Consider the following 18,985-nt stretch of genomic DNA (forward strand, 5'->3'; position numbering starts at 1 on the left):
CTGCCCCAGTTTGTCTCGGAGCTCCAAGAAGGTTATCATCTGTGCAAGCTAATTCGGATTGTTGGAGATCACAAAAGAAAGTTTAGAGTGTCCATGATTAATTAGCTCGGATCTCCCTTTTATTGATGTGGTGCAAGGAGTCAAGGCTGGGCATCCCGCAGCGCGTGTTCACCATGCCGCAGCGTGTGCTCACAATGCTCACTATCTTTTCGGCTTCCTTTGTGTTGTGTAAATGTTCGCAAACATCTTCACTTGGTCCTCGAAACTCCTATGAAAGGTGAGCTGCACAGAACACTTTCAAATCTTCACTGTCAGCACTTGATGCACACGAATTATCAGACATCATTCAGAAACCAGGGACCAATAAGCATGCTTCCTGATCGCAGGCCTGAGCACACAGAGCATGCGAAGATGGCGAGATGGCTTATAGCAGAAAATAACTGGGGAACAGTGAGCACGACCAGCATACACCTTAAAGGCACTGCTTTTGGGTGAGCTGTAGTGTCTGCGCATTGGATGATATTGAATTAGCATCTCTCGAATCCCTCAGGGTGATCCACTGGATTGTGGGCAAGCAAACGACATGGTGATGTGTTGCAGGAACTTGGTGTCTTATGCTGACGGGCCCAAAGGAAACTCAACAGGGCGGTTGTTGTTCTACCTGACCCCGATGGATGCCACAGCTACTGATCTAGCGGTGTGCCTACATGCCACCAAAATTTGGAACCCACGCAATACTCTGTCATGGGCATACCTGCATGTCATTTCTTGATTGTGTGCGCAGCAGTGTCACACTTCCGAGCCAACCCCTCCATTACTGCCAAAGAAGTCACGTACCTTTGGGGGGATCATTCATGTAAATGAAGCCCTGTGATTATCTCACTGCACAGCGTACTGCGCAGGTGAACCCAGCAGCAACACTCAGTGTAGGTGAAGTGCAGCTGGAAGGCTCATGTGGAGTCATGGATCCAGAGGTGACATCTGCTCTTCTGTAGCTTGCAGCCTTTCCACAGAATCCATGCGCCAGAATCGTCACAACTATGCAGTCGACTGGGAGTTTTTCAGCTGTGCAACTTCTTGAGAAGCCTTGCAGCATGCCAAGTATTGATGATCAGATTTGACAGGTTTTGGAGCATCAATGTATTAGACAGCAGCGCTGCTGAAAAGTGCCAGAGCTGCCAAGGATCAAATCTTCTCCTGGGACTAAAGCAAATCGTTGATGCCCGCAGGACCCGACCTGCGCCAAGGTGTCAATCTCTGGGCCAATGCGGATTGTGCCGAAGCACGAGCTTGATGCTGCAGAGGAGCTGCTTTTCCAGCGGCATCCCCAAATGAAAAATTGGCCGGTGCGCCTCCTCCTCCATTTCTTTTTATTTTTGCTTCTGGTCTCTCTGATTCGTATCTCTTTCAAAATCAGCTTCCTCTTCCTTTCGTGAGTGCAGCAGCAAGTCATCATCTGTGCTCGTATGCCAGAAGGAAAAAATCAACACATGACATTGCACAGCATGCTATGCATGCAATTCCTGCGCTCTCTGGCAAATGCCCATGCTGCAGCGCACAGCACTTGGTTGCTATGACCCGTCGGCACAACTGTCTCTATGCTGAAGATGTGAAATGGAGCTGATATTGGGGTATGGTGTGTTAGCAGAAAGGGCACAACTTCAGCGTGTGGGAGCTGCATGTGGCAGCAGTGCGGCTGTTGGATTTCTATGGGGGTGCGGCAGTGGTACCGCCAGAAGACTACTTTGCTGCCAAGCTGCAGCTGCAGAGGAGAGGCGAGAGCGTGGCGTAACGATAGCACTGTACAATGCAAGAAGACCACTGTTGTGTGTACCATTAGTGTAGCGTAGCAAATGCTGCTGACATACAAGAGACATGAAGGCCTAGGCAAGCTAGTTGGACCCTGCATTGCAGCGGCGCTGACATAATGCGCCAAATGTCTGCAGTCTTTGGTTGCTTCTGGACTGATCTTGATCTACATGTACCATTGTAGCAGCGGCGACCTGCAATTCAAGGAGCACACACTGTGATGTTCTAGTAGAACATCTGTGAGAAAATCTTCAGATTCAAAATGGAAGCCACTGGCCTTGCAGTCTGGGTGACCTGTTCAGGCAACAAGTGGTGCTGGAGACATATGCGCATGCATGCAAATGGCTGAGATATAAAGTCTGCCGGCGCTCGAAGTTCTCAGAGCGGCTAGCGTCTAGGCTAGTGGAGCACCGCGGCGCTAGCCGGCCCGGGATAGCGAACTGATCCTCCATAAAGGAAATGAAGCAATATGTAAACGAGGCTCGTCTTGAAATTCTGGAGCACGAGCAGGCATCAGGTCGAGAAGCGAAAGCAAAAAGAGAAAAGAAAAGCGCGAGTCGAATGTGGGGATTGAACCCACGACCTTCTGGTTCGAAGCCAGACGATCTGTCCACTGATCTAATTCGACGAGTTGCATGGAGAAGGTGACAAGTTGGCATTTTTGTCTTCGTATAACCTTGTAACAGAATTTCGCACCTCCTCCTCCCATGCAAAGCAGAACGGAAATCAAGAGCAGATGATATGGACACATGTTGACATCAACATTTTAACGTGCCCACACTGCAAAGCACTGGTATTGAGGGCAAGGTCTTGAGAGGTTTGAGCCCATTTTGGCTGGGTCTGTTGCCACATCGACGAAAGAACATCACTTGCCTTTCGGTGAAGAAGGGGCTTTCGAAGAAGTTGAAGGCGGTTGAAACCATCGGATCTCAGACTGCTTGAATATAAGCTGAAAGTGCTAATGGGCTGCACTTTATAAAGAGCGCAGGTGACCACCCTCACATGTCCAAGAAAGACTTTCTTGCTGCAATTTGGTACGCATGCACTTCGTGACATGAGACAAATCTACCAATGTTTAGATCCTGACAACCATATTCCTTTTCTCGAATATATACAGACGGTGTGCTAGCACGGTGCAGTACTTCATCTTTGTATTGGATCTTTGTAGACGAAGCTTCCTTTTATTTCTTGAGAGCGTTTAAAAGCAATCACGAAAAAGACAGTTGCTTTTGGCATATGATATCTTCTGACATGGTCCCACCGATGCTGGGTGTGAAGGCATGCACCTTGTTTGTGGCGCAGGAGGTCTTTGTCTGTGTCAAGAGAGAATCATCTGGTGTGGCTGGCTCAGCACTTCTTAAGTTCTGGCTGCTCCCAACATCGCAGGGCCTTCCCGTGCATCCAGCTCTCTGGAGTTTGTTCTGCTGGGAGCAGAAGGCACCAAGACTCTTGTAGCCTGAAGGCGTCGGTGCAGCTTTGCATCGGGTTGGCTGGATGGCTGCCTTGTCATGACAGACACAAATGCAGAGGTCCTCCACCTCAGGTAAGGCTGGCATGCAACCGTGTCACATGTATAGACAATGTGTCTAGGAAACAGGGGATGCTTACGGATCAATAGCTTCACCCCAAGTGAAGTGATGCGCCCACAACACTGTGCTCTGGAAAAGTCTTAGCGGCTCTGCACAGGGCTCTGCACCTGCGCATGGTAAAGACTCACCTGTGATTCATTGCTTCATATCTGGTGAATGACGATCAGAAATGATTAATGCTCAATCGTTGCAGGGCGGCCCAGCTGCGTGAGGGCCTGGCATGGAGTCAGAGCTTGGCCAAGGACTTCAACGGCGCGCTGGATGCTTACTCAGCGCGGCTGACTGACCTCCAGCTGGCGGTGGCATCCGTTGCGCAGCGTTCCCAGGCATGCTCTTCCCAAGTCAGTCTGCTGGTTGAGGATTATTAGCCGTCCTCCCATCAGTATATGTGGCATGCCTTGAGGGTTTTCACACATCCGCAACCCAGATTCTCATTGCTACGAGACAGATGACACTTTCATGTTTGTCACAAGGCCGAGGGGTTGCTGCAATCTGGGGTCTCCAATGCTTGCATGCCTGCCTGCATGCATGCATGCATGAATGTTACTGGGCACGTTCTTTGCATGCTTTGCCTACTGCGGGAGTGAAAAATCCTAGGTCGTCATTGGGGGGCTTGTGTGCTCTCCTCAAACGAAATTGTTTCTCTGTGATGGTTGCCATAAAGTCACGTTTGAGTGTGGGCAGGCTCTGCGCACGGCGCAGAAGAACATCAAGCTTGCCAGGGATGAGGTGGAGGAGATGCTGGGCCACCTGGACACTGCGCGCCAGGTCATCATTCCACACTCTCTCAGTTCCCTTACAAAGTATAATGTAATCCACTGGACCCAATATAGGCTACAGGGGATGCAACTTTCACAAGATTATGATTAGGGCCGTTCTTTGGTTACCCAAGGATTACATGACGCCCTGTGATATCCCTGGGATATAGTTACATGCATCGGGCAGCGCCTGGTCTCATCATGATGTCTGCTTCAATCCATGCCCACTCGAAGGTTGCCAATATTTGTACAGAATCCGCCCAATTCTACTCGCCAATCATTTACACAGCGGTGCAGCTTGAAGTGTTTCCCCAGTGAATTTTGTGCAAAATAGGTAGAAGCCACGATTCTGGCGGGGCCCAGGAGCAATCTGGCGGCGTTTCTGAAGGCTCTCGGCCGCCTGGAGGCCTCCAACCAGTTCCTTGAAAAACACAGGTGCCCCGGCACCTCAGTCACCCGGTTGCAGACAGACACATCTTTAGATCATGTTGTTCAAGCTATACACAGTATTGAATGCCGTTGATCAAGCACATAAGTGACGAAATGGTCAGAGTTAGCAGCTTGATACCCATGTATCAAAATACCGCCTTTGGCTGCAGATATCCTAGCTGTGGGAAAGTTGGTGGCCAAAGCACTCCTTTATATCCAGTGACGGCTCACACCATTGGAAAATTGAATGGAGTGGAGATCTGGGAGCAAGATTCAATTGCTGGTGTGAAGGAGCCATGTGCGAGCAGCCTGGCTGTATAGTGGGCATACTAGCCCCCCAGTGTTCATCGAGACACATGGGCCAGATACGTTGGGTGTCCATGTGCAGGCAGGTGCCGACCGCTGACTCAGCGCTGCAAAGCGCATCGGCACTGCTGCGCGATGCGATGCGACTCGCATTGGATGACTTCACGGCGACGCTAAAGCACCATGCAGTTGTGCCTTCGGCATCGGGGCACCTGTTTGGCGGCGCTCCCTCCAGAATCGGCGGGGAATCTGGGCTGCCCGCTGCCCAGCCCCTGCTGCCCATGCTGGCCACTCCGCGCGTCGGTGAGCCCCTGCTATTATGTTATTTCCCCACAATAATTCTTTGAGGGCACCCAAAGTAATAGAAGGGACCGCCATGACATACGCTGCCGTTATATTATCCATCCCCAGACCCTCCCTGAGGCACCCATACCCCGAGCATGGCAATAATATGGCTCGATGTGGAAGCACCCAGAGCAGGCTGTCCTGCAGCCCTTCCTTTGTGCGTTGCTTAATTGTGCTGTGACGCCGCAATTGTTTCTGTCGTGTTCTTTCTTAAAATTTTAGTACTTGTCAGAGGGGCATGTAATCTAGAGTTTGGTGATATCACGTCTCAGCCGAGCACTGCAAACATGTGCAGGGAGCAAGCTGGGCGAAGGCCAGGAGGATGACTCAGTGGTAGTCATCCCCGCATTGGTGGCCGGGCACCTGCGCGCACTCGCAGAGGTGCTGCTGCGAAACGAAGAGCGCCGCACTCTGAGCTCCTATATCGATGTGCGAATCTTGCCTCCGTTACACGCTGCTTTATAGCGATGTAGCTTGTACACCTGACACGCAGGCTTGTCTTGATAAGTTCAACATTTCGGATGTCACCTCAGGTCAGGACCCTTCAGTGGCACAAACACCCCAAGTGCCAGGCAGAATGCAATGCCTTTAATGCATGTAACGAGCAAAGGTTCAGCTCTACTGTACTGTACTGTAGTGGTCCCTTCAATCCCATGAATGTTTCAACCTCACTTAGGACAGCGCCTGCTGTAATCACTGCACCCAATTGAAGGGAATCCGGTTTTGATGGTGAGGCTGGCTGTTTACCTCGACACCGGAATGAAGGGAACCCGGCGTAATCAGAGGAAGTCAGGGCTGTGCTGGCACTGTGAGGCTTACTTGCTGATACATTTTATATATTGCCCCAGGTGCGGAGGGGGCTTGTGGAGAAGGCCCTGGCAGGGCTGCTCAATGCGGCGTCGGCCGGCGAGGAGGCGCGAGGGTCGCTCTTCAGCCGCATCCAAGAGTGCGTTTTCCATCTCTCCACCTCTCCACTACTGTGGCCTCTTGTCCGTTCCTTCCCACTGCAGGCCTAAGTTGTACTGCACTACGGTTCTCATGCATGCGACCTCTCCTGCTTCATGATGATTTGCCCTCGAGCGGGTTATCTTATTAGGCAGCAACGCGCATGGCGGGCATGGGAATCACCTAGGGAATTCACTCTTACCCACTGTGACAGAAGAATTGTTATTGGTGGCATCTCAGCAAATAACCCAATGGCGCATGCTTGCGGAATGCTGCACCTCTTCAAGGTACTGGAAAGACGTATGAACAAGTGCCGGCTTCACTCCTCAGGATTCCTCCGGACAGGGGGGCTTGATCTATCATATACTCATGCATTAGATACCTAATATCGAGAGACGGTGTTTGTGCGTTTGTGTTGTGCGCCCAGATGGGTAGCTGCACCAAACTGCTGGTGGGTATTGTGTAATTATAGCGCGCGGTGTCTGAACAGGTGCCAGCTTCTGAAAGGGAGAACCCAGTATAGACGGCCGTACATTCCAATATTGAAATACTGCCATTGGTGCGCGCGCAGGTGGGTGGCTGCGCTGAAGCTGCTGGTGGGCATTGTGAAATCGGAGCGCGCGGCTGCACAAGCCGTCTGGCCGCCTGGCTCCTCCGAGACGGAGCAGGCGTTTGACGAGGTGGTCAGCCGCAGTGTCGTGGCCGCCACACATGCTGGCGCCTTCATTGTGGCAAGCAAGCGCACGCCCGAGAAGGTGAGTCTCTCTATTTGATCGCCGGCTGAAGTAAAGTTTCGCCTCAGAAATCCCACTGCTGGACTTGGATGTTGTTGCAAATGGGATGCTGGGGAGTCCCATTGGGGTGTGATGTGTTGCGCCAGAAGTCCCTCTTTCAAGAGAGTAGACTGTGGCCACTTCACATGTAGCCAGTGGACTTCCATGTTGAGAGTTTCGAGTCAATCTCATCTGGCTGGTAGCCATTACATGCGCCTCTCGCGGCGTAAAGGAGAGTTTGCAGGGCATTCAGAGGATGAAAACCTGCTCCGCATCCTTCACGCTAGTGGAAGGCATGGGAGGCCTGGCAGCCATGCTGCTGTATTCCTCTTAGGGGAAAAAGAGGAAGAAAACCAAAAAAAAATGATGTGCCAGCTTGTTTGGTGTGAGCCAAATGCATACATTGCAACAGAGGGTGCATACAGCCTATCTCTTGTGGAGTGTCTTGCATTTTGTTGCCGATCCTGCATGCGACCCTGTCCTGCACTACAGGTGCAAAAAGAGTCCAAGCGCGGTAGGTTGGTGGTAATTGGGCGCAGGCCAGCAGTTTTGAGGTGCTGGCACCGCCTGCCGTGCTTCTGCAGCTGTTCTGTAATACTGTATGTGACCTTTGGGCACTGCGTAAGGGCTGCGCCTTCATGGATGCTGACAACAAAATGCACGGTTAGTGCAAAAAGGGTCTTGAGAAACTTCTGCAGTTGTTGTTGAGAATGCTGTGTGCGTCTGTTGTCGTGTGCGCGCAGGTGTTTGGGCTGCTGGACATGCAGGAGCAGGTGGAGGCAGCACTCGCCAGGCTGGCGCCCACGCTGGAGGGAACGCCTGCCGCCGGCTTCCTTGCCGACTTCACCCAACTCGCTGCCATGCTCCGCCAGGAGGTGCGCACAATAATATAATAAAAATAAAATAAAAAATAAAATAAAATCATTACAGCGCAACAGAGATTGCAGGACATCCAAGGCAGTGCGGGCACTGAGAGAGGAGAAAGGGTGGAGTCAAGGTTCACCCAGCCCGCCACCTTGCTGCGCCATTAGGTCTGTCGGAAATCCTTCAATGCAACTGCTTCACATTTGCATCCAAACCAAGAGGACATTCAAGGCAGTGTAAACATTAGTCTTGCAGGCCCTGAGTGGGGAGAAAAGGTAACCTTGCGATTTACCCAACACTAAACACACTGCGCCAGTAGGTCGGTTGAACTACTTTTTTGCCTCATGAATACGGCATTGCAAACGCCTCTGCGTTGAGCCGTTGTTGTCAGTCGCTTGTGGCTTGAAGGGGTTGTAATGCTTTTGTGGCAACCTCAGTTTAGAACAGAAATGCTCAAGCCTTGCTACCTTTGGTGGTAGCTTGCGCTGCAAATTTGCCGCAAGTGCCTTTGGCATTTATGGCTGAGGTCTAGCGAAGTCATCTCCAAAGGTTGACACTTGCAGTTTGCAGTGCTCAATATCTAAAGGTCAAACGCAAAGCCGCCAAGCCCCTAATATTGTTCACTGTCCTCTTAACACAGGCCATTTTAGGGAGCACCGCTAGACCTGCGCCCTTCGCACCCAATTTGGACCCCCTTCCGTTACAGCTTGTCAAATGCTCCTGGGCAGTCAACTCCATCTTCAGCACCCACATGCAGGAAGATGGCAATGCTGAAGGACATGTACTCTTCAGACCTCTTCAAATCTCCGACCCTTCCTGTTTCTGCAATCTGTATATGCCCCTAGTTTTGAAATACTCGTGTTTTTGCATGCATGCAGGCGCGGGCGACACTCGAGGAATTCGAGGCAAGCATCGGGCGCGACACGGTCAAGCACCCGCCCGCTGATGGCACCGTGCACCCGCTGGCCGCCTACACGCTCTCATTTCTGAAAAGATTATTCGCATACGAAGCCACCCTCGACACACTGTTCGGCAACGCAGCCAACGAGGTGAGTCTTGGGGCCATGAGCAGGTCCAGAACTGACGTTATTGAGGGGGCAAGATCTGCCATGTCCTTGGATGTGAGCTTTGAAAAACTGACCCACTTCCCGGTTGTTACGTGCCTGTCAGGCATTGCTAATACTATTTTTGTGGCCCTGAAGGCTTGCATCCGATACACGTGGTGCTGAACGTACCTAGATCCTAGATTCCTAGGAACTGGAAAACCGAAAATCAATAAGAAATAATAAAGGCTTGCAGGACTGTCTTGTGCGCACGTCACAGATAAAGCAACGGCTTCTGTAGGATCAGGCTGTGCGTACCTCTTGCTGGGCAGGGTGCTTGTCAGGCAGCTTTGCTGTACTTCACAAAGAAACAAATGCGCCGCGACTGGGGCGTCCATGTGCAAGCTTGCTGCACAGCCAGCTGGACACTGCACTTCCGAGCTGATCCCTCCGTGGACATGGGCTTCTTGAGTCTGACTTCAAGTATGTGGGCCTGTCTGTAGGCTGCGGCGCTGTCGGCTGCGCGCAGAGTCTGACTTCAAGTATATGGGCCTGTCTGTAGGCTGCGGCGCTGTCGGCTGCGCGTAGAGTCTGACTTCAAGTATATGGGCCTGTCTGTAGGCTGCGGCGCTGTCGGCTGCGCGTAGAGTCTGACTTCAAGTATATGGGCCTGTCTGTAGGCTGCGGCGCTGTCGGCTGCGCGTAGAGTCTGACTTCAAGTATATGGGCCTGTCTGTAGGCTGCGGCGCTGTCGGCTGCGCGTAGAGTCTGACTTCAAGTATATGGGCCTGTCTGTAGGCTGCGGCGCTGTCGGCTGCGCGTAGAGTCTGACTTCAAGTATATGGGCCTGTCTGTAGGCTGCTGCGCTGTCGGCCGCGCGCAGGGGAGAGGCGTTGGAGCGGCGGCGCAGTGAGGGCATGGACGAGGGTGTGATGACGGCGGTGCAGGGGGCTGTGGGGCACATGCTGCGCGTGCTGCTGGACAATCTAGAGACCAAGGCCCGCACCTACAAGAACAAGGTAAGCCCTCTCGTACACTTAGCGGTTCCTTGGCTTGCTGATGACGGACGCGAGGGTGTCCTGCTGCCGCTGTCCCGGATGAGATAAGTGTGCTGATGGCATTTTGTTGTTGAATGCCGTGTGCTGCTGCTGCCTTCTCTACTCTGAATGATCAAAACCAAAAGAAGTAGATAGTAGTACGCGGGAGGCCTCATGCAACTTGATGCAGAAAGTGGAGACGTGTTGGTAGGCTCTTGAGCACTAGGGAGCACTCGAACCCCTGTTGTTTGAAATCTAGTCTTGATGCCAATGATGCTCCAGCTCGGGGTGCCATCCTGAGCATGAGCATGGCGATGGCTGGCCGTGCTGCTGCAGAGTCAGCACAGCACCCAGTGGCACTACTCATGCCAAGTGCCCTCGCACGGCACAACGCCGCTATATGGTGTGCTGATCTGCGGCAAATTGGCCATCTGTCCCAAAGCTCATTTTCAGGATATCTGACACCCTGGGTCATAGTTGCACCATACGAATTCGGCCATTCGGCATACTGTGATTATTCGGTCGTATATTCGGTGTTCTGGGCCAAAATAGGCCGTTTTTTAACCGTATTACTCCTACTTAATACCGTATGACCGTATATTCGGCCATATATACGCTCCCCAAAAGCGTTCTGACCGAATGGTGCAAGTATGGGCCTGGGTGGTCCCTTACCTGCACCACCCAGACCCAGTGTGTGAATTATGCATTATCTCAGCAGCTGCTTTGCTTTCTACTTGGCCTGTGACAGGGGCAGACACTGCCTGATCTTGACAGGTGTCTTGCTTGCAGACAGTGTGTTTAGCCAGCAAGACTCAGTGCTGCCCATGTCAGATATCTAATGTATTCCACAAGTACCTGGGCAGGAATGGACAGCTGAAGGCAGAAGGGCATCATGTGCCTTCTGCGGGCAAGCGGTATTTGCTGGCGAAATCCTTCTAAATAGGGTGTAGAAGGGAAAAGAGAAAACGCCATAGGGGGGCATTTCAAATTGACGATGGCGTGGTCTATTGTGTGGCTCATACAGGCGGGGGCGGCGCTGTTGCACTGACTGTGCAGGCCTCGAATATGTTGACTCTTTTAGTCACTACGTAATCGACATGCATTCCTGAAAATGGGTGTGTGTGGCTGGCGCAGGCGCTTGCGGCGCTGTTTCTGATGAACAACGTGCACTACATCGTCAAGGCAGTGGAGAGCAGCGAGGCGCTGTCCTGCGTGGGCCAGGACTGGATCGAGCGCCACAAGGACCTCATCGAGACCTACGGCGAAGAGTACCAGGTGCTTTAGTTTCCCCTTCCTATTAGGCAGGGGTAATATGGTTTCCAAGGCTACGGTGCGTGCTCTGCATACGGGTCCCCTGATCAACATATGGACAGGTTAAGGAGGAATTATCGCATCAGGCCCGGCTTGAGGGTGCTTGCAGGAGGGCCCTGCCCACGAGCGACTCAGCTGAGGGTGCAGGCATATTTGGCCATCTGGGATTGGAGTGGCTTTGGTGCTTGCACAGTAGTATGCATGGCTCCTACAGCAAAGTGCAGTGACACTAGAAGCAAAGCAAGCTTGTTTGACCAACCGACCCTTTATCCTTAGCAGTTAGTAGCGCAACATGGAATGCCATCAGCTTGGCGCCTTCTCCACCAGTTCATTCTTTCCACACTGGTGGCACGTTGACAAGCTTGCGCCACCGGAGCGCAAAGCACTCGTCAGAGCACACACGCAAGGTGACTGATGGGCATGGCTTCCCAAAAAAAAAATCAAAAAATATATATATACATGCAGGAATCGTCCTGGGGACCGCTTATGGCTCTGGTGGGAGACGGCGTGAACGGAGAGGGCCGCGCGTGGGCCAAGGAGAAGGCGGGAATCAAGGAGCGCTGGAGGGAGATCAACACTGCCCTCACAGAGCTGAGGGATGCCCAGTGCACCTGGACCATACCTGACCCTGCGCTCAAAGCCAACATGAAGGACGCGGTCGCTGAAGACTTCCTCCCATTGTACAAGGTGTGCTTAGGGATCTCAGTTTGCTTCTGCCTGTGTGTATGCAACCTCTCCAGGAGGTCAGTGTCAGCAGGCTGCACATTTAAGTCTGCATGCGTGCCAGAAAGGCGTTTCCTGCCATGACTCTATCTCTGCTTCGGAGCTACGGAATTTCTCAACATGAGCTCCAAACATATTCGATCAGCAAGTGACGATCTGAACCGGCAGTTTGTTCTCCGAAGCGTTGGCTATTGTCACGACTGCCCAGGTGCTGGTCAAGGCGGCATGCATAGGAGTCATCCATCAGGAGACACTCTTTGCCTGTCCACTGGACTCTATTAAATTATGACTTGGCTGAAGCCACAGTGGCTTTTACAAGATTACTTGTTGGCCTCACGTGGAGCCACATGTGGCTCCAAGAAATATTAAATTGACGGCATATCTAAAGCCACATTGGCTTTAGCTCCAAAAGCTTAACAGAATCACTGCAATGGAGCCTTGCATCAATTGCTCTGCGTGCGCGCATGCAGATGTTTATGGAGAAGTACAACCCAGAGGCGACGCCGTTCACGAAAAACCCGGAGAAGTACATCCGCTGGAGCGTCGCCGAAGTGCAGCGGCTGATTGCAGAAGACCTGTTTGAGGCCCGGGTATGTGTTTCCTCCTTATCGAATTTCTTCTAGGAGTTTCTTCTGGATTTAGGAATCCCCTCATAGTTGTATAGCTAAGGGCATGCCTTGTCATCTCCATTCGCTGTGTTCATATTATGCTTGGCTGACACTGTTCCTCAGAGCTGTCAAAGCAATTTCCATCTTGGAAGAGGCGTATGAGGTGGCTGCATGCACAAGAGTTGCGCTGAGCAGTCAATGCATCTTTTCAGATGGTGCCCTTTTGTTGTCACTATTCAATGTTGAATGATATCTTGGTATCCATGTCTATGACTATTGCCAGTAAGAAATGCGAGCATGGCATGGTACGGGCAGCAACTGAATGACTGCATTGTTCTGACAGGAGCGTGACGCAGTCATTGCAGCGTCGGCCACCAAGGGCGCTGCTTTGGGCACCCGTTCATCTGGCATCCCAGTCGCATCATAGGGGCGCTGTCCTGCATACAGCTGCGCATGCATATGCTTGCTAGTTCTGTGACCTCAGAGGAGCATTATCTCAGGTATTTTTATTGCTGGGATGGTCTCGTATGTGCAATAATCACCAATGCCACTTTGCATGCTTGACAGAACAAATACTGAACTTGTCACTCAGCCGCAAGGTTTGGTCTGGACTTGTAAGTAATTACAGAAGCAGTCCTGCAATAGTGGACTAATGCTTAAAAAGCCTGGTCCCATCATGGCACAAGAGCAACTCTCTATTAAGGGCAGGAACCGTTTTTAAACGTATTTTTCGTATTTTTCTCATGTCCAACCATGCTCCAATGAATCTCTCCCCGAAGAGACACGGGATCCCTTGTCTTAATCCTCTATCTCTGAAAATATACATTGCTGTACAGGGGCGTTCCCACAGTGTATGTAACACAACATAACGGATCTGCTGTCTGGTATCAGTCAGACTTGCCGTCAAACAGAGCCTCAATCTCCTCCAGTGTCTTGCCCTTGGTCTCCGGAACTATGGCAAATATCGTCGCGAGTGCAACCACGCCAATGCCTGCAAAGGCTAGGTAGGTGCCCCCCGGACCAAAGGCCTCCTGAACAGAAGGCAGCACAAGACTGACCTGCATTCACCACACACCAGGAACGCTTTAGAGACACTCTGCAGAACAGGATCACAGCAGGCTCTCCACATATGGCTGTGTGCAGGAAAAGATGCAAAGTTTTGCATCCTTCACACAAGTGATCAGGCACTTGGCAGATGCATACGCAGATAGTAGACGTGCATTGCAAATGCCACATCTCGTGCTGACATCAGCATTTGAATCCCCCAGGTCATGCATGACGTGTAAAGTTTTATGCACTAGCAGGGCACTATTTACTTTGCAACTGAAATCTGAGGAGGTGTGTCACCAGAAAATTGGATCCAAAATTGGTGATGGTGGCCAGCGCAGAGGCTGGCCCTCTGACAGCCAGCGGAAAGATCTCCCCCACTATCAGCCAGCTGATTGGCCCGAAGCTGACCTGTGCACATTTGCACAGTCGCAATGCTTCAGTCACATCAATTTATTCTTACTACTATTTATTGCAGGGCATTCAAAAGATAGATCCATCTAGAGAGAGCAGTAAAATCCACCTGCATGCCCTTGACATAGATCACCAAGGACGATAGTGCAAGGAAGCAGGAGATTACTTTCTAGAGCTAGTCATCCAGGAAATGTCTAGAGCTACGGTAGCTATTCAGGTGATCTGAAAAAGGGGAAAAAGGGCACCATAACTTAGTTGGGGTTGTTGCAGCCTGGGGGCTCAGGTATGTGTCTCTGCACCGACGCGTCTCAGCAATTAAAACAAAGGCATCACTGCCCCCAGGAAGGAGTGCCATAACCACCAGAACAGTTTTATGCTAAGTGCAAACCTGCTAACGCTCTTGCATTGTCGAAGTTAAGATGAGCGAAACTTGCCTGGTAGGCGCCCACATACATGAGCAGGGCGATGACACTAGTCCAAGTGGCGGTCCCCCCGCTCAGCAACAGCTGGGACCCCCCCAGCGCCAGCAGTGCCCCCACCATGGCCCCCACGCCCCCCAGTAGCAGCGGCCGCCGCCCCACACTGTCCACACTCAGCACCGCCACTCCTGTTCCGTAAGATATATTTTAAATCCAAACATTCTCAAGTTTTGAAGGTCAAACCCTTGATGCCAAGGAGGAGCACACATATGCATGGTATCTTGAAGGATGCAGGGAGACCACCCCTTAAAAGGGTGCTAAAAGCGAGTGGGTGAGAAGTGAAATGACTAAACTGATCCCTGGAATGCAAGAACAAACGAGGACATTGTGTAGCCCCGAACTTCTTGAGGCTTTCCTGTTACGTCACCCAGGCTGAAAGGATTCCTCACAAACAATCTGCATACAGTCCAGGGACAATAGGGAGGAGTGCTCACCCGTCATGAGTAGCTTGAATAAGCCCAGCAGTACTGACACCCCGGTCGCATCCTTGCCAGCGCCAAAGCCCGCCTTCTCAAATATCTCTGTCCAGCGGTTTCACATTCAGCCATTGGTGCCAGCATTCTGAAGAGCTTTTAACACTTGCAATGCTGAGCACCCATGATGGCTCATATTGAGCCCGGCCGATGGGCAGCCAAGGCTTGGCCACAGCACACAACCAGGCTTTCACAAGAAGACACACCTCGCTCCAGGGATCGCAGGAACTGCATATTGAGACTGCTGGAACCAAGACAATCGCGCAATAATCAGCAGATCAGGAGACAGGCAACATGGAGTTTTCAAAGCGAGCACCTGCGGCATAATACAGCACAGAGGGCTGCCCTGTGATCTGCTGGAAGAGCATCAATGACGATCCGATCAGCAGCGGCTTCAGGAAGCGGCCCCTAAACAGCCCAAAGAAACCTGCGCGCACACCAATCCATTTTTTCACTGCATTCAATTTGTGGGCAATTATGCAGCCCCAAGTAACATCACTGCATGCCTCTGTAAGTAAAACAGGCCACGAATCTCTTGAGACCTTCAACACAGATTCCTTGCAATCTCGTGAGGTCATCACACATTCCTAGCATGCCATTGGTCAAGACTAACCTTGCTCCCATGTGTTCTGGGTTCTTTGCCACCTATAGCTTCTTTCCTGAAAAGCTCGCTCAATCTCTGCCGAGGGAAATCTACAAAAGCTCAGGCTAGTCCCCTCACCCACTTCTGGCTCCTGCTGCGCCTCCCGTACGGACCGCGCCATGGCCGCCACCTCGGCCCGTACCATTCCCAGATCTCCCCCGTACTTGCCCCGCGCCCGCATCAACGCCGCCTCCGCCTTCGCGTCCCCGTCGCCGTTCAGCAGCAGCCACCTCGGCGAGTCCGGCAACCACGCCTGCGCCAGCATATGACAAATCCCCGGTCACAATAGCGGTCACAACAACATACGCATGCGTTCCACCATAATTGAGGGGAGAGCAACACAGAGACTATCGGCACCAGCTGAGAAAATTCTCGGGGATGCGGCTGCTAGAAAGTAGGATCCTTAGCCCGCTTGCCCACTTGCATGTGTGTGTTGAAGGTTCAGATATGGAGGCTCGACAGGCAATGGCACCAAGATCATATACGCTACACAGATAAGTTGACAAGAGCAGCCATTGCTCATGGCAGTCAAGCTCAACATAAGCTGCTGTGTCCATGCAAAGCCCTTATACATCCCCGAAGACAGCTTCCCCGTGAATGTGCGTGTCAAGCTCTAGTTGACAATGCTGCACATCAGCAACAAGAGCTGTGATGACAACCCTCAAGGAATCACCATCATCGGGACGTACAGGGGCAAGCACGATGTTGGCAAGCCGGCCCTCAAGCTCCTGGCATGCACTGCATGTAAATGCATCTGAGCCACCACCTGAGGAAGCCCATTCCGGTTGACATTCATATTATCACGTCTCTACAAAGAAGTATCCACCTTGCCTTGTCTGAGGCACTGCATTCATAAAGTGTTCAGTCAATCCGCACCATGCCGGCGAGGACTACGAGCGCGGGGCCTGCCGCCAGCCCGTACATGGCACGCCATCCGCCGACGTCATCGATGAAGAGGTAGGATGTCAGATAGCCCAGCAGGATGCCGATCACCACAAAACACTCCTTCAGGCTGCGCAGTCAAAAGAGACATCACTCAGAGGGCAGCAAGTTATGTGCAAGACCCATTGGAACTTTCCAAGGGGTCAGAGGTGATGACTCCTAGTACAGCAGCCGTGTAATCTCCGGATAAAATGTTCTATGCTTTCAGGCGCACCCCAACATGAGGCTTCTGCCTTCCCTCCTTCAGTGCTGTATCCCTTTGCAAATGTCAACGGCTTCCTAGAATGATGCCAAACTAGATTGAACCCATGACACTGAATGTTTGTGTTCAGCTGCATCCGATGGGATCAGCACTCACGTCTCGCGCGTCTCGCTGCTAGGATGTTCTCGCGTCCAAGGCAACATCCAGCTTGCAGCGCACCAAGCAAGAATATATCCTACAGGTGACAGGAACCCAGCCAAAGGCCATAAATCTGCTGCAGGATATACAGTATATCGCAGTTGTAAGAGCTTGCCTGATCAGCAGGCCCCGCACATTCGCGGGCGCTGCTTCGGCGATGTAGGCTGGCGCTGCATGCATCGTAAACCCGATGCCCAGGCCGTAAAGGGTGCGGCCCAGAAGCAGCAGCTCCAGATTAGGCGCGAAGGCCATGAGCGCCGCCGATGTGCCTGCGCATGCATGCATCCTTAAAACATGTGGTATATCTTGCTGTCTGGTTTGGGTGTAATAAACTCACGATGCAGATGTCCACTCCCTCACACATATCATGCGTTTGGCAAAGCAGGCTGCACTTGCAGCCTCCAGGCAGATGATCATGAAAAGAGCCAAGCAACACATCAGTAATTGCTGTGTATTTTATGACAAAGGATGCACATAGACTGGCTCATTTCTGAGGCGTACATAGCAACAAAATGTTGTCGCAATTGGCTCTTTTTGTCATGACTGCATTCAGGCTGTAAATAACGCCAAATTCTAGCCAAACGCACTAATGAGAAAACATTGCATACTCACCGTAGAGCACGGCCCCCAGCATGAGCTCCCTCTTGCGGCCCAGTTTGTCTCCCACGACAAAGGCGGCTGCAGAGCCCGCCAGTGCACCCAGAAGAGATGAGCTCACCACAAACCCCGACTGGAAGGAGCTCAGCTCGTACCTGCGCATGCAACGCAAATCATCAACACATCTTACTGTCGCAACCAGCTCATCAGAAAAAGCAGATGACCTGAAATGCTGAGCCAGCACAGGGGAACGTAGGTGGCAAGGTATGGGGCCATGCTCAAGGGCTAGCTCATCACCCTGTCCTGAAACTAGGTAATAAAGAAGGGTTCTCGTTGATTGCACATTGGAAAAGCAAGCTTGTATATCAGTCCAGCCACAGCCGAATGCTGCTTGGAAGCCAGCAGAATGTGGTTTTCAAAAAATCTTTGCAATGGCAAGTGCAGGGAAGGGGAGATCTGAGGCTTACCAGGATGTGCCACTGGTGACCGCGCTCTTGAGAGAGACCAGAGCGCCTGATGTTGCGCCGATGTCATAACCTGGCACATGCAAAGATATAAGCCAGATCATACTCACCTGCATACACTTTATCTTGTGCATGCATGGCTGCTTTCAAGCAAGCATCCACATGCACGGTCTTGTACCATGCAACAACAGAGAATTGCCGGAATGCTTCTGTGCTGGTGAGGTGTGGCGCACCAAATAGAAGACCGCCAATTGCAGGGAAGAGGAAGAGCAGCGCAGTCATGACCTTATCGACTGGGGGAGTGGGGGGTCCTCCGGAGCCATTGCTGGACTCCTGCGGCTCACCCTGTAGCGTCCACGGTCCAAAATTTACTAACAGGCACCGTATCATCTGACATTGTACAGCTGTCAGGCTGGTGCCATGCACAATGCAAGGTTCGTGTTAACGAAAAACTGATAAGATTATTCTTCATCGAGCGGTCAGGAGCCAGAAAAACGCACCAGGAGCGCCTGATCCAGCCCCACTTCCTCATCGACAGATGTCACATTCTCAGACGAGGCTTTCGCCTGCTGCCTGCCAGCACGCATGCTGCACTTTTGGTGCAGCGGTGTTTCTCGACTTCTCGACCTTACAATTGCATGTGCTTTGTCTGCTAGTATAGATCTTCTACAGACGCAGTTAATTGGCAATCTTGCGGCCCGGTGGGCTGAGGGAAGGTAATGGTTGTGGAGTAGAGCCCCCGAGTGTTGCTCGACTGGGCCAACATGCATACCGAAAACAGGCCTTGAACCCCTTACGACCAGAATGGTTCACATAAAGAACTTACTTTTTGTGCTTGGTTCCTTTTCAGAGCTTGGAACTGGGAACTTGCGAACTGGGCCCTGACAATTTGGGTTGGCGTCGGTAGGTCTGAGGGGTGCATTCACTTGATGAGGTCATCCTGATATCACGTGGCAAAGCTTTCGTAACTAAAGTATCTTGCCGAG

General features: G+C 51.8%; 3 protein-coding genes and 1 non-coding gene across 4 annotated transcripts; 2 read left to right on the top strand and 2 right to left on the bottom strand.

Annotated features, from left to right (window-relative positions):
- Nucleotides 1–411: 411 nt before the first annotated feature.
- On the top strand, nt 412–1,792 carry COCSUDRAFT_48353 (hypothetical protein; the record flags this gene model as incomplete). The annotated part of the gene is made up of 5 exons (XM_005645145.1): nt 412–491; nt 601–697; nt 785–856; nt 1,230–1,346; nt 1,649–1,792. 5 exons carry the CDS (start codon nt 412–414, stop codon nt 1,790–1,792), a joined length of 510 nt encoding a protein of 169 aa, XP_005645202.1.
- Nucleotides 1,793–2,364: 572 nt separating this feature from the next.
- Nucleotides 2,365–2,437, bottom strand: COCSUDRAFT_t53. The gene has a single exon. It is a non-coding gene; the product is annotated as a tRNA-Arg (tRNA).
- Nucleotides 2,438–3,317: 880 nt separating this feature from the next.
- COCSUDRAFT_48354 (Exo70 exocyst complex subunit) lies at nt 3,318–13,168 on the top strand (the record flags this gene model as incomplete). Its single annotated transcript, XM_005645146.1, has 15 exons — nt 3,318–3,352; nt 3,592–3,739; nt 4,083–4,166; nt 4,491–4,591; nt 4,974–5,194; nt 5,532–5,617; nt 6,085–6,182; nt 6,672–6,936; nt 7,698–7,829; nt 8,697–8,867; nt 9,719–9,880; nt 11,033–11,173; nt 11,675–11,896; nt 12,403–12,522; nt 12,884–13,168. 15 exons carry the CDS (start codon nt 3,318–3,320, stop codon nt 12,965–12,967), a joined length of 2,070 nt encoding a protein of 689 aa, XP_005645203.1. The 3' UTR covers nt 12,968–13,168.
- A 259-nt stretch (nt 13,169–13,427) lies between these two features.
- On the bottom strand, nt 13,428–18,845 carry COCSUDRAFT_67173 (hypothetical protein; the record flags this gene model as incomplete). Its single annotated transcript, XM_005645147.1, has 12 exons — nt 18,500–18,845; nt 18,233–18,344; nt 18,003–18,072; nt 17,551–17,690; nt 17,054–17,207; nt 16,473–16,608; nt 15,675–15,849; nt 15,270–15,380; nt 14,915–15,001; nt 14,451–14,608; nt 13,888–13,998; nt 13,428–13,598 (listed from the first exon to the last, which is right to left on the bottom strand). Exons 1-12 carry the CDS (start codon nt 18,767–18,769, stop codon nt 13,428–13,430), a joined length of 1,695 nt encoding a protein of 564 aa, XP_005645204.1. The 5' UTR covers nt 18,770–18,845.
- Nucleotides 18,846–18,985: the final 140 nt, after the last annotated feature.

The sequence above is a fragment of the Coccomyxa subellipsoidea genome (genome assembly GCF_000258705.1).
Source record: "Coccomyxa subellipsoidea C-169, whole genome shotgun sequence".
NCBI lineage: Eukaryota > Viridiplantae > Chlorophyta > Trebouxiophyceae > Coccomyxaceae > Coccomyxa > Coccomyxa subellipsoidea.